The 16,147-nt window shown below is 46.5% G+C and overlaps 1 protein-coding gene across 1 annotated transcript in view; it reads right to left on the bottom strand.

The window, feature by feature from the left end:
- Positions 1–559: 559 nt before the first annotated feature.
- The window catches only part of LOC111162162 (glypican 4), a 103,224-nt gene continuing 87,636 nt past the window's right edge, over positions 560–16,147 (bottom strand). The window contains exons 4-9 of the mRNA XM_022526356.1: positions 8,123–8,288; positions 3,286–3,416; positions 3,020–3,166; positions 2,113–2,249; positions 1,301–1,476; positions 560–1,198 (exon numbers count right to left, since the gene is read on the bottom strand). Coding sequence (XP_022382064.1) covers positions 996–1,198; positions 1,301–1,476; positions 2,113–2,249; positions 3,020–3,166; positions 3,286–3,416; positions 8,123–8,288 — 960 coding nt within the window. The 3' untranslated portion in view covers positions 560–995. The remainder of the gene's footprint in view (positions 1,199–1,300; positions 1,477–2,112; positions 2,250–3,019; positions 3,167–3,285; positions 3,417–8,122; positions 8,289–16,147) is intronic.

The raw sequence follows: 16,147 nt of genomic DNA, 5'->3' as shown, positions 1-16,147 counted from the left end.
ATGAGCTTCTTGGTCACTTATTTCTGCCTTTGGGATAGGAAATCAAAGCAGGTCAGTGTGGACATGAAGACCAGCACACAGCGGCTTGCTAACTTGCTTGGATAAGACACAAAAAGACAAAAACCCACCCCCTAAACTATGTGTGAACGTGTGATAACTCAGACATCCTGAACGCCTTCTATATTTCTAGGGAGAGTGTACTGAAAAGGAATCTTCTTCTAAGTGGGTTCTGCTCTAAGTATAAGCGGGTTCGAGAAACGGACCTGTGATCTTAGTTTATGTAATTCAGTTCGACCAAGATGGATATGGTCTGCAGTGTCTTCCAGTCCTCGGCTATCAGGGAAGTAGAGCCTTCTTGCATTGATGCCTGAATCCAACCTACCAAGTGGCTCAGAAGCCCCCTTGTGCCTTCACATTCTGTCCTAACTTAATAATAAAAAAAAACAAAATCATATCCATTCCTCTCCAGAGAAGGCAACCCATCAACAGGGATAAATGGACATTTTACTGCTTGTTGGGCTTTTTAATAAGGTAACATGATAAATAAACCTGCTTCTGTACAGCTATTTAATATTTCAGAAATACGTACATGTTACATGCCAAGAAAGGACCCTGGTTTTCTTGTAAGAAACAAGGTGAGATCATAATCGAAGGAGAAAAAAAAAAACCCCACAAACAAAAAGAAAAAAAAAAAACAAACAAACAAGAGTGATAAAATCACAAATGCACAACTCACTACAGTTCTGTACCTACACTGTTAGCCACGTTTAACATGATTCTGGGGGAGCAGGAACTGCCTTTATACATACAAGTCCCTTTTCCCCACAAAACTGAATGAAAACACAAAGTCAGCATTTTTTAAACCAGTGGCCACATAGTAAAAACTGTACATCGTTGTCCATTCATTTAAAAAGCAAAGTCACTAGGATGGTATAAAAGTGATAACCGGTGCCTTTTTAACTTTTTGAAGAGAACTTTTTCTCTACGATTCAGAATTATCTCCACTCTCTCTGCATGACCAGGAGCAAGATGCAGGAGACAGCGAGAAGGTAGGGCTGTGCCCTGGCAAGGCCACCAGCACTGCTGGCCTTATCGTTGGCGCTCTTCCCGGAGTGGTCGGTTGCGTTGTACTCAAACTCCGAAGGGCACTGCTGATACTCACAACCACTTCCACTTCCCTCTCCACTGCTCTCATCACCTAGTTAAAAAAAAAAAAAAGAGGAACAGACATTTCATTCCACTTGTTCTCATTACATGGTGGACGAGAACAAGGTGTAAGTTTCAAACCACAGGTGCTTACTGATATCAAAGAAGTCCACATCATTCCCATTGTAAGCATTCTTCATTTTACTGGTCATAACCCGAAGAGCCATGATCTGGCGAAGGATCAGTATGTCTGGTTTGCTGGTGTCCACCTGGACCTCCGGATTACTGCCCTGGTTGGCCAAGCCATTTCCCGTCACCGCGAACAGGTATCTGAAATGGAAAATGATCCCGTTACGATGATCGGTAAAGCTCAAAGTCGCCGAAGATCAGAGAATTCTGCCTTGATTCTAGTATTCCCACTGAGTGCAGTTCAGGGGAAAGTTGTCCCATTTCTTGTTTCTCCACTTTGATGGGGACCTTTTGGAAAGCTACCCCTTTTAACGGACGTTGGTGGGTCAGAGTCAAGGGCCGATACAGTGGGGACTTAGGAAAGTTACTGGGTATGGAGGGGTGGCTACATAAGACATCACCCAAGAAGAGAATGAGACCTTTGGGGGAACTGGAGCTTTAGGAGGCCAGACCGGGGGGCTAAGAACCAAAGGCATTAAAACCCAGGGAAGATGATGCTACCAGAACCCTGAGTTGCAGTCCTCATGCTGGACCAGAGCCACCATCGCAGACCTCTGGCCCAGTACGCTCCGCAAACAGCTGGGTGCCTTCACAAGGCTTGAGGGGCAAAGCCTGTTCCTTAGAACATCTAGAAGCCAACCATGCTATTGCTACCTACTGTCAAGTACTTCATGATGCCTCCCTTGAGTGACAACTTGAGTGACCCCCGTCTGAAAGGCCAGCGAGCCCCCAGGAAGGTGGGAAGAGAGACTGCCACCCCACTTGCCCGCGGCTAACCTGCTCTTGCCTTTCCCGTTCCAGCAATCGTCCTCATTGCCGTTCCCGGCGGCCATCCTTTCATCGCTGCAAACATTGCTGGGCAGAGAGGACCAGAACTTCTTGGCCTGTTTCAGCTTCTCCTTGACATCAGTAACCTCATGGTGGGAGGGGTAGGGAAAGAGACCTCTGTAAAAGCACGCAACAGCCTACACATGTGTCTTTTGATCATCTCTAAAGTAGCTCCAGAGTGTTAGGCAATTCCTTTTCAACTCGAGTCACAAGAGAAAAATGCAGATCAAATTTATACAGAAAGAACAAACTCAGTCCAGTGAACTAATGGCTGGAATGCAGGCCCCGAGGGAGCGACCCATATCCACCGTCCACTCTCCCTCTTCTTCGCAGCTACCGTCTGAGGCCCGCCAGCCTCCAGGCCCCGCGGGATGAGAAGACTTTCCTCCTCCGGCTGCAGCGTCTATACTGTTCCCTCCGTGCAACTGTGCGTGCCTGTCACCACGCCTCCCCCCCCCAGCCCTTGCCCTGGCGACGCGTGGCAAGAAGCTCTCTCCCACCTTCCCGCCATCCCAACACTCCCCGCACATCCCCTCCGCTCGTGTAGCCGGGGATGCCTGCTTCTCCCGCTGCGCCGGGGGCTTCTTTAGAACGAGGAGGTGTCCCATCGCTCTGCGCCTCCCTCTAACGGGCACAGTGATGGGTGCACAGTAGATGCGCCGTGTTTCCTAACGATGTATGGACTTTATGAGCCAGAAAATGAGAGGCAGATTTATGGACATCCACATGCAATCTGCTTGTAAAGTTTCACCTGAAAGACCCGCACTTGACAGACTTCCAACTAAAACTGCATTTGGAGCAAATGCTTTCGGTTCTTTGTCATTAAACACGCCCGTTCCTGCGCCAAAGTGCTCACCAGTCGGTCCAAACTCGTGCCAGCCGCCGTGGTCGGGCGTTCCTCGGGGTGATACGGTCTGAAGCGAGCGCTGAAAGCCCCCTCGGAGATGGAACGGGAGGTCCGGCCGGCTGGGAGGGGTTTGGGGGGCCCACATCCCTGGAAAACCTGCATCAAAGCAAACATGGTCTGAAGGTGCGTCCCAAGCCTGGGGGGGGGGGGGCCTGTGAAGAGGGGTTGGAGGGGAGGGCTCTGCCTCTCTTTGCCAGTTATCCTGCCTTCGTTACCTTCTGAGACACTTGCACACTGTTCTCCTGCATATTCATTATAGCGTCGGAAATCTTCACGTCGATGGGATCCATGACCGATTCGATGTTGAAAGGACCCTCGAGCCTCTCTGCCACCATCAGCATCGCGTCTAACAGGACATTTGGGGAAAAACAATACAGCACAAAAAGTAAATGGTGAGTTCGGCCGTGGGTCATCAGTCTGCTTATCTCGCCCCGTCTTTGTTTCAGCGGGGGAGGGGGTTAGGGAAGAAGGCACGTGTCCTGATCAACTCAGGTTTTTACATCCGTTTCTATTAACACCAAGCTGCATTTAGTCACCGTGTATCACTAGCTCTCTACAGGGTGAAATGGCCAGGTGGATGCTTTATTCCACAGAGAGGAAACCCAATCGGGAACATTCTATCACACTGATTATTCATTCCCTGCGTGTGTCGCTGGCTGTCGCTGTGAGGCTCTGCACTAGCTCCCGCAGACAAACCTGCGGCCGGGGCACAACAACATGCCACTTCTCCCAGTAACTTCCTGGGATCTTTTCATTTAGGTTCCATTTACAAGACTCAGAAACATAAATCCATCAAAATCCTGGCATATCATTTGCTTTCTTTCATTTTTTAAATGAAACCCTTTCAGCTCCTTGAGCGCACAGTTGGAAAGTACAAATGAGTGTTTCGAGGAATTCTAATGACTTTTCAAATAATGAAAATTTGAAAGATGCAATTTTGTATTAAGATAAACTTCCCATTTCAAACACAAGGGCCTCGAGTTAAAGCAAAATATGTGCCTCTTTTCATTTGGGTGAGAAGACAACAGAAGACACAGTCCACAAAAAGCCCATGCTCCCAGTATGAGTCTTCATGGATGACTCTGTGAGTCACCTTGGCCTTCTGGAGGAGTCTACAATGTTTTAGTACTTGTTTTTCTGCCATACATGTTTGTGGGGATCATGAGGCTCAGTACTGTTGCCTGATATTTCCTGGTCAAAATTCGAGGAAACTGGAAATGAGGAAAAGGGTGCTTCACTCTGGACAAGCACTGAACTTTTCCACTTGTCTGCTCTCCTTTCAACTCTGGTGCTTAGGGCCCGGCAGGGAAGGCTCTTTAGGCATAACGTGGGCCTACCACGTTATCCACAGTCTTCAGGTAGGCCGAGGATAGCTCACAGCAAGGAGGGCTAGTTTCCAGAAGCCTCTATGCCCTTCTCAGAGAGGACTGCAGGCCACCACCATCTTCTACCTCAGCTTTCTGGTGCAAAGGACTTTGGGCAGCAGCCTGTCCATGAAACCCAATTTGATCATCAACCTTTTACCTTCCACCTAGAACAGACCCAACACAACATCCGAAGGCATGGGGGTCATTTCTCTAAGCTGCAAATTCCGATGTCACAAACCACAAGCAGATTTCCCTGAAAGGCACTTTTTTTGAAAAGCAATCACAAATGAAGTTTCAGACTGCATTGTGGTAAGCACCAATAAAGTAACACTTCCTACCTCTTAGTAAAGGCTACTGGCATGAACATAGCATCGTACCACAGGGGAAAATGCTTCTGATGGGCTAGCAAAGGGAGACTTTTGTAAACAAGTCGAGCACCGCTTCAACGTGCTCATCATTGTCAAATCGTCAAGGACTGCCACGTACAGAAAGCACATTCTTTGTAGAGGAAGTCGCTTGCTCCAAATAAAAATATTATGAATAGACAGATAATCAACATCCAAAATGCAGAGGTTTAAGCAAGGGTGGGGGATCCAGTGCATTTTGGAACTACTCATTCCCCTACTGGTGAGGAAAGGCCGGATCACTAATATGTTTGTGAAAGACTGAAAGGAAATATAAACCCGATTCTTCTGGCTGTTTGGCGTCTTTGTCAACTCTGGGAATGGAGGGAAGCCGGGCCTTTGTTGGGGCCGGTGCCATGGCGTCCTGCACGGGGCAGCTGAGGAATGTGCAGAGTGGGCCCCCCCACCCCTGGGGGGAGTCCCGCTTGGCTCTCAGTGCAGCCCTTCCCTACAAGTGGCCAGCCCTGATCAGAAGCCCCGAGGGAGAGTCAAAGATAGTGGGTCCAGGCTAAAGGTCTCTTATTTCTGGGATATCTGACTGGCCCTGGCTCCTGCTGGCAGCCCTGACACCCCGACATCCCAGCATGGAAGTCCTGCAGGCCACAACGTGTGACACGAGTCAGGCTGGCTAGGCGTCAGGTGAAGGTTAAGGCAAACCACAGTACGTGACGGAAAGCAAGGTGCAACGGAGCAGCATTTAAGCTTGTCCGGAAACCGACTTCGTCCCGGTGGTGGTGGTGGGGAGTACTAGGTTGACCTTCTGAGCCGACCTCTTACAAAACCAGGTCCGGGGTGTTCCAACTGTTTGGATCCATCTGGAACAAGGCTGGTAGCAATTCAAGAGAGGGAAAGGAGGACACAGCAGCAAGAAGGCAGATGTGGAAAACTGAGCCTGTCTCTTTGGGGGCCTGGTCCAGCCACAGGCTTTTGGCGCTCAGGCTATGGGCACGAGGTCATCCCCATTCGTCCACAGAGAATCCCCTTCACACCAGGCAAACTGAATCCTTTAGCGCTGTGCCGCCAGGACTCACAACCCCCATCTTCAGGCTCAGGACCCACTGGGAAAACAAAAGGCAGTTTCCCAACTTAACCCCAAGATCTGATTTTAAAGAAGTTGGGGGAAAAGCCCATCACCATTCGTTAACTGCAGTCGTTTAAAGGGGAAAGAAAAATTCTTTGCGAAGGAAAAAAAAAAAAAAAAAGAACTTAGAGCAAAGGCATGTAAATTGGGACTGAATTCTACAACCACAGAGCAAATTAAACCCTGGTGAAAATTCATAAAAAAAGCACTGGGGATTAACAATGTCTGTTACCCCTGGCCTGTGAGATCAGCTTATGGGACAGAAAGAATAAAATACCCATTAAAAATTAAGTTTAGATACAATTATATACCTCATCCCTCCAAGGAGGATCATTTCAAAGAACTGAGGAAAATGGATTCAGAAATCCTATCAATTTCCACTCGGGTTTAATTCTGTTTCTTGAAAGAACAAACGTAGTTTTTAAAATTCTCAACAAGAACAACCACCGCAACTCACTCCTCCTTGCTTGAAAACATTAATTAAGCAAGCCACAGTGCAGTTTTGATTTGACGTGGATCTGCAAACTCTTTGGAAAAAATGTAAAAATGTAAAAAAAAAAAAGAGCGTGAGAGAATTTGTATTTTAATACAATGAGTTACAGTTTCTGCCAGACACGTTGGAACAAGAGAACAGTGCAAGGGACACGGCCCTCTGCACCTCACTCGTGACCGGTCTGTAGAAAGGCTGGCAAAACTCGAGGGCTGTCGCTCTGCACTGTTTGTAGTGTATGGTGAATTCTCCTCCTTTGCCCGGAGAACGAGTACAATAGATGCTATAAAGTTAAAAGGCGAACCAACATTTACAAAAATGAATTTAGCAGAAGGGAACTTCAAATTTGGCATCTGGGTTGTGGGGGGTGAGGGTCGGATTGAAAATTGAAAATTGAAACATCAACTTCCGATCTGGAAATGCCATGAGCTTTTATTTCCCGGGGTGGGGGATGGGGGGAGGGAGGGAATGATTTTAAAGCCACAATTTCTCCCATGGCTTCCTTCTGGGCACGTTGGGCCATCCATGCGAGAGCCTCTGCTGCCTCTGGCTACCCTTTCACAGGTCTTCTCACTTAGAGCTATTTGGGCTACAATTGTGTTGAAGTGCTTAATATTCATGTGTCTCTCTCTTCCCCCCCCCCCCCCCCGGATCAGTGTTCTCAAGAATCTGTTGGAGCCAATTTATTGATGCATTTTCAAACAGAGTTAATATGGTAATTAGCTCTCATGCTGACTAAAAAATAAAAAACCACCTCTCCCGAGTCCAATCCCTTGCCCGAAAGGTGCCAGCAAATTGCACACATGTTCCCATGATGTGAACAAGGAAGTGAAAAACAGGTGCTTCTAAAGCCACTTATGTTCTGCAATTACGCAAACGTGACTGGGCACTGGAGGAAGAGCCGAGTCTGTTTTGTGAGCCGTTGGTGTGTGTGTGCGCATGCACATGTGTGTGTGCATGCGTGTGTATGGCGCCACTAGCACGGAGGACCAGGAGCCCCCATGCCCGTCACAGAGCTTTCAGGACTAAGCTGTGCATTAAATGCACATCAATGAATTCGATGGCCGGACCTATAAACGATCCTTAAAATTGTCCTTTCCCACTGATGCTGATGAATCCTCTTGGAAAGTGGGCACCCCGCTTACACTGCTGTCTGGATTCCGGATGTCAGGGAGCTGTGAGGATGCTCACCTCTAAAATGACTAGAGCAAAGGGGGCCTCCGTGCTCACTAGAGCACTCAGGTTACTGTGAAATCCTCTGTAGAAACAGAACCCCTAGATCCCCCCCCCCAGTCAGGTTTCACTTGGTTCAAACATCCAACGGGCATCGGGCCACTATATAGAAGGTTCGGTCCCAGCGTGACAGGTGATTTCAAAGTTCGGTCAGTAACGGCCATACTCCAGCATTTACAGGGACACAAGCCTATGATGCGTAACTAAAACAGACCTCTCGGGGAAAAAATGCCAAAAAGTCACATTCTCTTTCTGATACTTTGGTATTTGCTAGGTCTGAGGTCTTCCGTACCAGCACCATCAGTTCAAGGGAACACTTACCTGTAGAATGGTGCAAACTCCAAGTACACTTAGAACCCTGGCATCCCATAAATAAGGCACAGAAGAACTTTCATGGACGATAATTACAATATTCCCCGTGCCCGGAAGCTGAGCTTTCTCTGGCGACACAACTCCCTCCCTCACTTTCTCACTCACCTATGAAATTGTTCCATTCAAAATCAAGATCGCCTTGGTTGGCCAGGCAGCCTCTCATGATGTTGGAGCAGTAGTTGTAACACGGCTTCACACTCACAAGCCCCTGGCAGTGGGAGCAGTAGGTCATCTTGAGCAAGGCCTGGGTACACTGGGCTGTGGGACTGACCTAGTTTGGGGGAAGACAAATATAGTGGTGAGGCAGCAGTAACAGATGACCTTGAAGGTTTGGCCATGAATTCGACTTAAGAATGAGTTGGGATGGATAACACCAAGCAGGCCTGGCCTATTACTTGGAAGAGGCAGATTAGAGAGAAGGAAAGGGTATGCTGGGAAGAAGGTGGGTGGGGAGAGAGGGAAGAACACCACTTGACCGTTAATAACCCAGGGGCACACACTTCACACCCCAGAGACGCCCACGCTCCCTCCATCCGCTCTCTCATGCACGCTCACTCTCACTCATTTTATGTGGCTCAATTGTTCTGAAGTCCTCATACACACACGGTTCCAGGATCAGCCAGGAGACATAGGAGGAGAGACGACCTTCTCCTGCCCACCGTGCATGGCCTGCTGTGGCCTCTACCACCAGTGTCTGCCTTAGACACTTAGCGCCCCCGCATCGAGTTGTAGCAGGGTCCCTAGTGTGTGCTCCTTTCAGCACCAGTAGCTATGCTGAAGGCAAAACTCAATGTCTTCTGTGGGCAAGAACGTGAATACAGGGCGCCGGGGTGGCTCAGTCGGTTAAGCCTCTGCCTTCAGCTCAGGTAATGCTCTCAGGGTCCTGGGATCGAGCCCTGTGTCGGGCTCTCTACTCAGTGGGCAGCCTGTTTGCCCCCCACCCCCAACTTCCTCTCTGCCTACTTATGATCTCTGTCAAATAAATAAAATCTTTTTTTTTTTTTTTTAAAGAACATGAATACACTTAAACTTGGGCTGAGGTGAAGGCCTTCTGAGGCCTGGGAACAGTAAAGCAGAGTGCTCAGGCAAGGCTCAATGGAAGAGAGGAGACTTCGGTTGCACTGGGGAGAAAGGGTTGGGTTTAACTGGCCAGCTGAAGGGAGACCACCACCACCAGGGAGAAGGCCACGTTGGCTGGGTTGGCTGCCCAGGAAGGACTGTGTGCGTGGCCAGAACTGAAAGGCACATGAAGACCAGGCAGAAACAGATACTATTGGGCAGTTCACGAGGAAGGGAAGCAACAAGGGTAAAAGTGGTACTGGCCACCCTCCATGGAGAACTGCGGCTTCTTATCCTCTTCCACTTCTCTCCAGGGACACTGTCGTGCAGGCCACCTGCCCTGCATCTTCATCAGTGCTTACAAAGGATGGTGGCCAGCCATCACGCACCGGCAGCTAGCCTGGGGTTCCCGCCCTCCTGTTCTTTCAGCCCCGCCCTCTGCTTACCCAGTCGCTATCAGAGGATTAGTGCATTCCCCTCCTATCAGTACCAACCAAGGTCCTGAGCAAACTTCTGAAAGCAGATACCGGGCAGGGAACAGATGCTGGGATGAACTTCACCTGCCGTGAAGTGTGACTTGGGACACCGATTATCAACACTACCCTTCGGAACAGGAACAAGGGATTAGAACTGTCAGGAGGAAACCTGAACACTATGGGCTCCTATCTGATGGACACACACACCCCGCCTCTTATCCCCACCAGAACGCTGGCCTGAAGCGGGCGGGGCAGGAGCCTCCAACAGCGAGGAGCTAATTGTGTAGGTCAAAGTCAACATCCCCTCCCAAGAAGGAGGACTTTGCTGCTGCAGTTTGAACCCAGGCCCAATGAGTCTTTTCATTGTGCTTTAATGGGCAGTGAAATCTTGGCTACCTGATACCCTGGGGGGATGGCCAGTCTGGAGGGCTAGATTTTCTGGATAACTAAAGTTCACTCTTTCAAAGTCACCAATAGTTAGGACTGCAACACCTGCCCGTCCCACCCCCTCAGTTTACAGAGGAGCACACAAGCCTGGAGGGAGGAGGTGGTTGGAAAAGCCCAGGAGCACAGAAGTCAGGGTTGGAAGGGGCCTTAGAGGTCACACCATATGACTCTCACATTTAAGAGATGAGAAAAGCGAGGCCACACATTTCCCAGACAGATCACGTTTCCCTGCCTTCTTGAGCACAGGCTGTGAAACTCTCATCTTGGGCACACTTGTTCTCCCCTCCATTGCTAGGGTTCGGTTCCATATTGACCATACCGCTAACTGGCTGGATTTCAGAGAGGTGAAGAGTTAGTGGGTAAATGCCTATGAGAAATGGGAGAAGAGCCCGTGGCATCTGTTGGATACTCTGCTTCAGCAGAAACCATGCCCCACTACGGAAACATGCACAAAGCTCAAGTGTCAACAACTAGTCACTGAGCACCTATCTCGTGTTGGGGATTATTCTGGAATGTACTTGTGATTAGGTAGAAAGCAGGAATCTCTGTATTAGAGCAGGGAACCTGCTCTCGAAAGCACAAACACATTCCAAAATGGTATGGGCCTGTAGGAAATAAGCAAAAAATCTAAAATCGTGATAGTTTTATTCAACAAATGCACCACTCCCCACTCCCCCCCCCCACCCCGGCTTTCTTTTCTTAACTCTTCATGGTCCGCTTTATTCTTTGTTCCACTCTAAGTCAAATCTGTGTTGCAGCAGGCCCAGTCTACTACACAGGTTGGTGTCTGCTCAAGGTTTAAAGACCGGGACCAAACAAAATGACACAGTAGAGTTTTATTAAAGGAAGATTATGAAACTGGGTTTGGCGGACAGTTTCCACTTCATTCGCTGGCTAAGTACTGGCTCATGCTCTGCATGTGACCAGTTGTCTAACTACTAAAAAACGATCATGAAGAACTCAGCTATAACATGTTATGGAAATACTAAATGCCAGAACTGAGAAGAGAGATGGGCAAGTTCTAAGAAAACAGCGATGGGCAAGGACATGCACAATACCCAGCTGGAGAAAATCAGACTCAAGTCTTTGGCCTCAGGACCACTACCTACAGCACTATGCATGACTTCACATTATTCAGATTGGGAAACAAGACCTTGTGTGGGAATGAGGCTCTGGTACAGAGAAGCATCATGGTTTTTGTTTGTTTTTTAAATTTCATTAGAGAGAAAGAGAGAGCAAGCATAAGTAAGCGGGAGGGGCAGAGGGAAAGAGAGAAGCAGGCTCCCTACTCAACTGACTGAGCCACCCAGGTGCCCCTCGAGAATGATTTTAACACAGTCAGGAAATGGAAAGAAACAGGGGTCCCCTGTGATGTTCACCCCCAAGATTTACCAATAACGTGACCACCCCCCAGGCCTTAGGTCTAGGTCCCCACTCTCATGGACCCAGCCAAGCTCAGGATGGCAAACCCAGGATGCCAAGGACCACTTCTCCCTTTTGGCTCTGGAGTACCCAGTGGAGAAACAAAATGGTTGCTTATCTTTTGGAATCCTCAAGGGCTTCATTCTGGGGCTTTATTTATTTTGAATAGAAACTCAAGTTCAGGGGTACCTGGGTGGCTCAGTCAGTTGAGCATCTGCCTTCAGCTCAGTTCATGAGCCCAGGGTCCTGGGATCGAGCCCTACGTCAGGCTCCCTGCTCAGAGGGAACTCTGCTTCTCCCTCTGCTTCTGTCTCTCCTCCCACTTGTTTGCAAGCTCTCTATCAAATAAATACAAACCCTTAAAAAATTAGAAATTAAAAAAAAAAAGAAACTCAAGTTCATTCACATTTCTCTCCCTTGTAAGCCTCAAAATCAATTGTTAGAGTCCCTAAATAACTTACTAAAGTACATTTATGTGGGGACCCAAGTCCAAGTGGTAGATCCTGCATGTGGGGATTAACACAAGGGGCAACTATACTCCAAGGTCACCTTTTAATCGTCAGTTATATATTGATGCTCTGTGGCCCAACATGCCGCTTAAAATGTTCAACATAATTATTCCTTTGCGCCACAGCTCTCGACTAACATTTGAGGTCTTCCTTCTGTTTAGAAGCCTCTGTTGAGCCCCAATGCCAGTAGGATTGGGAGTGAGGGGGGGTTATGAGTGCTTTGCTAAAAGGCACATGTTTCAGACCTCTCTTACAGAGTAGTTATTTCTCTAAATGACATTTAGAAACAAAGGACACAAAACTGTACTGTATACTCCTCCCTTCCGCCTTTGAACCACTAACACAAAGAATGGATCCATGGTCTCAGGAAAAAATGTTTATTTTGCTTCTATGGTTTCACGATCATGAAGAATCTTCATGTCAAAACCAAAGAGAAGGATATTCTACGTCAGAATTGCCTGTCTACTGAGAGCTTTTATTGATTTTATTGATATATCAATAAAATCAATTGTAAGCTAACTTACTATGTGCCAGGGTCTCTTCTAAGTACTTTGCATGTATCAACTCATTTAAGTTTGCATGTATTAACTCATGTATTAACTCCTTTAAGCCTCCCGATAATCATATGAGAGGCGTAATATCATTTCATTTCACACATGAGAAAGCAGGGGTCAAAAGAGATTAAGGGACTCACAGGAGATCTTCAAGGGCAGGGCCAAGATTTGAATGTGGCCATTTTGGTTCTAGAGCCCACACACTTGGCTTCCTTGATGTGCATCAGAATGGCTTCCTTGAGTAACTGCATTTCAGGAAATGAAAAGAAACTCGAGGGCAGCACATGGAACCTGGTCCTTCTCCGTAGGGACCCAGACCTAGCACAGGGGAACCACACACAGCCAACGCTCAGCTATGAGGCTGGATGGTTTTCTGGCAAGAATTTGCGGTTTTCAAATTTAGTGACCAAATGAAATCATTTTTACGTTGGAGGGCAAGTTAGGATTCACCCACATGGCGGATGTGCTTGACTAGACCCCTTGGATGAGGTGACATACTGTTTAATGAACAACAAGGACTTACTCAGCCAATGCTCTATCTACACAATGGGTCAAGATACCACAGGGGCGAAAAAAAAAAAAAAAAATATATATATATATATATATATATATATATATATATATATATACCACCGACCGGCTCCTGCTCACAGAGAATTCAAAAGCTCCAGTAAACACTGCTGCCCAGGGAGAAAAAAAAGAGCTCACTTAAACAAACAAAAATGTCAGCAAACAGTACACCTATCTCACCAAAGTTTTAATATTTCGAAAGAATTGGGGCTAAATGTAGCAGAGGTGATTAATTTCTATTAAAAAGTGGGATGTTATGTAAGAAAAGGGGTTTGACATTATTTATGTAAGAATGAGGTGGTCTGACTTGTTTAGTTTGGGGGGACTGTACGGTAGAAATGGGATATCCTCTGGACTCAATACTTCTCTATGTCCTCAAATCAAAATCTATTTGAGTTACTGACCCATAATGACAAGATATTAACAGCCAATCTCCAAGTCTTATAATAAAATCCTGCAAGACTGATCAAGGTTCTTCTAAACATTGAAGTGCCTTAGGATTTTAGGAGGCTGTCTATGTTTCATGGTTTAAAAAAAAAAAGTCAGTAGGAGTATGGGGAGAACAGGGGGAAGAATCCTCATTTCCCATTTGTAAGACACTCATTCCTGCCCCCCAATAGACATCTGCACACCATTTCTGCTATAAAAAGCCTCTGCAGAAAAGTCTCCTTCCCTGCAAAGACTTTTAATATAGATTGAGACTTTCTACTCAATAGCCTGCATTTTCCAACCACCACATTAAAAACTACTGCAAGCGGCCTGGAAAAGGAAAAGTGCTGGAGAAGACCTCTTCGTGCAGCCTGGATTTCATTTTGGTAATTCCGAACGAGCCTTAAGCCACACTGCGCAGTGATGGCAGTCAACTCGCTGCACTCAAGTTAAAAACACATTTCCTTTTAGTTTATTCCAGTCCCTTACATACATTTGCTGCAACATTTTTTTGGTCTGCAAAGCCAATCGCACCAAACAAACAAAAAAGACCTAGATTTTATCTGTTGCTTGGTAACATAAGCACCCAATAAAAATAAAGGGAAATATTTCCCAAAATTATGGGGAAAAAAAAAAAGATAGGGAACCCAAACATGCTGTGAGATGTGATGAGTTTATTCAACAACTTCCTAGGGTTTTTGTTTTTTTTTTTAAAGATTTTCTTCATTTATTTGAGAGAGAGAGAGAGAGAGTGAGCAAGCGAGCAGGCAGAGGAAGAGGGAGAAGCAGGTTTCCCACTGAACAGGGAGCCCGAAGCGGGGCTCGATCCCAGGACCCTGGGATCCTGACCTGAGCCGAAGGCAGATGCTTAACCAGATGCTTAACTGACTGAGCCAGCCATGTGCCCCAACAACTTCCCATTTTGAATTCACTGCACACACACGAAGAAAGAAGGATGAGATGTTCCTAGTGCCCTGATAACAGAATTTTAAAGACAGAACAAAATATGTGGAACAAACCAGGGCCCATTCAGGAGTATTTGTCCATGTGCTGTAGATAAAACAGAAGCATCCTTATATTAACCTCCCTGCAGAGATTTTTGTCCTGAGAGCATGCTGTCTCAAGTCCTTAACCCCTTCCACAGGGTCCTGCCATCCCCCACTTGTTCCCCCACTATCAGTTAGAGTCCCACCTTCCTCTTCTCGTTGTTTAAGGTTGTGAGTGTAAACAAATACTCAGGGTTGAAGAAGTGTCTACACCCAGCTTCTTAAAAGCTTTTTGGATAGAACTTTATTACAGTTTACATTTATAATGATGCAGGAAATGGCAAAATAACTTGTGCAGTACTCTTGTAGGTGTTGGGGCACTGTGAACAGACGGGATCAAAGGGCGGGTGGTGGGGGGAATGGAAATTGTTCTCGAGGCAGGACAATCATTTAGACATCACAATGGTAAGGAACTGCTTTCTAATTATAGCCCCTGGAGTTTGGGGTGGGGGTGTAGACATAGTCCCATTATGTCAGTGTTAATTGAAACCATGAGAATGCAACTCTCTTTGGCACGGGAGCTATTCATTTTCATGGTGCATGGAACCACTCGTGCATTCTTCAAAGACCACAACAGACTTCACCCTTCCAGGCAAAACTGCTGCTAGAGCAGGTAAATAAGCAATGCATCATGAACCATGACAAATAACGAAGGGCTAAGTCATACAGAGATGTATAGTGCCAGGGTGCTTGTGAGCCATTTGTTGCTCATTAAAGGCACTTAAGCTGCAGTCACTCCACGTTTGGGCCCAAAAAATCTGAAGCAAGGCAAGGATACTTGGACTGAGCCATGACTCTCCCTTGAAGTTAGCTTACTGGTGCTGATGGTCTTTAAAAGGCTTAGTGATAATCAAGTCATTGCTCAGCATTTAACTACAACCCTTGTGTGGCAAAAGTAATCTGGAAAAACAGGGCATCCACTTCCAAAGAGAGAGTGGGAACATGTTTAAGTATGCGGTAACTAACCCAAGACCCCAGTGCTTCTCATACTTGACTTTCAGAGACATCTTCGTAGATGAGGTGGGTGAGGTGACTGTCTTTAATGTTCTCCACTCTGAGTGGTCTTTTCCAAGCCCAAGGTAATTCATTCTACTTGACACCAAAAGAAGGAATGTCTAGTTCTTGAGTTGCTCTAGTCCCACCTGCAGACAACCCTTGGACAGCAACTGCAGACTTTGTTTCCACCATGTACAACTTGAAATAAGGTTTTGATAGTCGGATCATTTACTGTCTTCCCCATACCACTGTATCTTAAATTAAAATCTATTTGGTAGTCATACTCCAGAAATTAAGGTTAATAAGTATTTCCTCAAATATCCAAGTGTTCCTTACATAATTCTAGCCAGAAACATTGCATAGATGAGAAATTTTTCAATAATTTGTGTTTTAACTCCTTTAGAAATTGACCTGATGCCAGAGTATCTTATCCTTGTGTCATTTAGATAGCATGACCCAACGTAGTTGGACAGTTTGATTTCAAATCAGTCCTTAAGTCTAGAAGAAGCTCAGTAGGGAAGCAAAACAGTACTAAAAAGTTTCCAGTTACAAATTCAACTTTTCAAGTAGACACAAAAGAGTATTTTTAACTAAACAATTGGCAAGCAATGTTTACTCAAAG

The sequence above is a fragment of the Enhydra lutris genome, unplaced genomic scaffold (genome assembly GCF_002288905.1).
Source record: "Enhydra lutris kenyoni isolate GAN:26980312 unplaced genomic scaffold, ASM228890v2 scaffoldscaffold89, whole genome shotgun sequence".
Lineage (NCBI taxonomy): Eukaryota > Metazoa > Chordata > Mammalia > Carnivora > Mustelidae > Enhydra > Enhydra lutris.
This window is presented reverse-complemented; position numbering and strand designations above follow the sequence as displayed.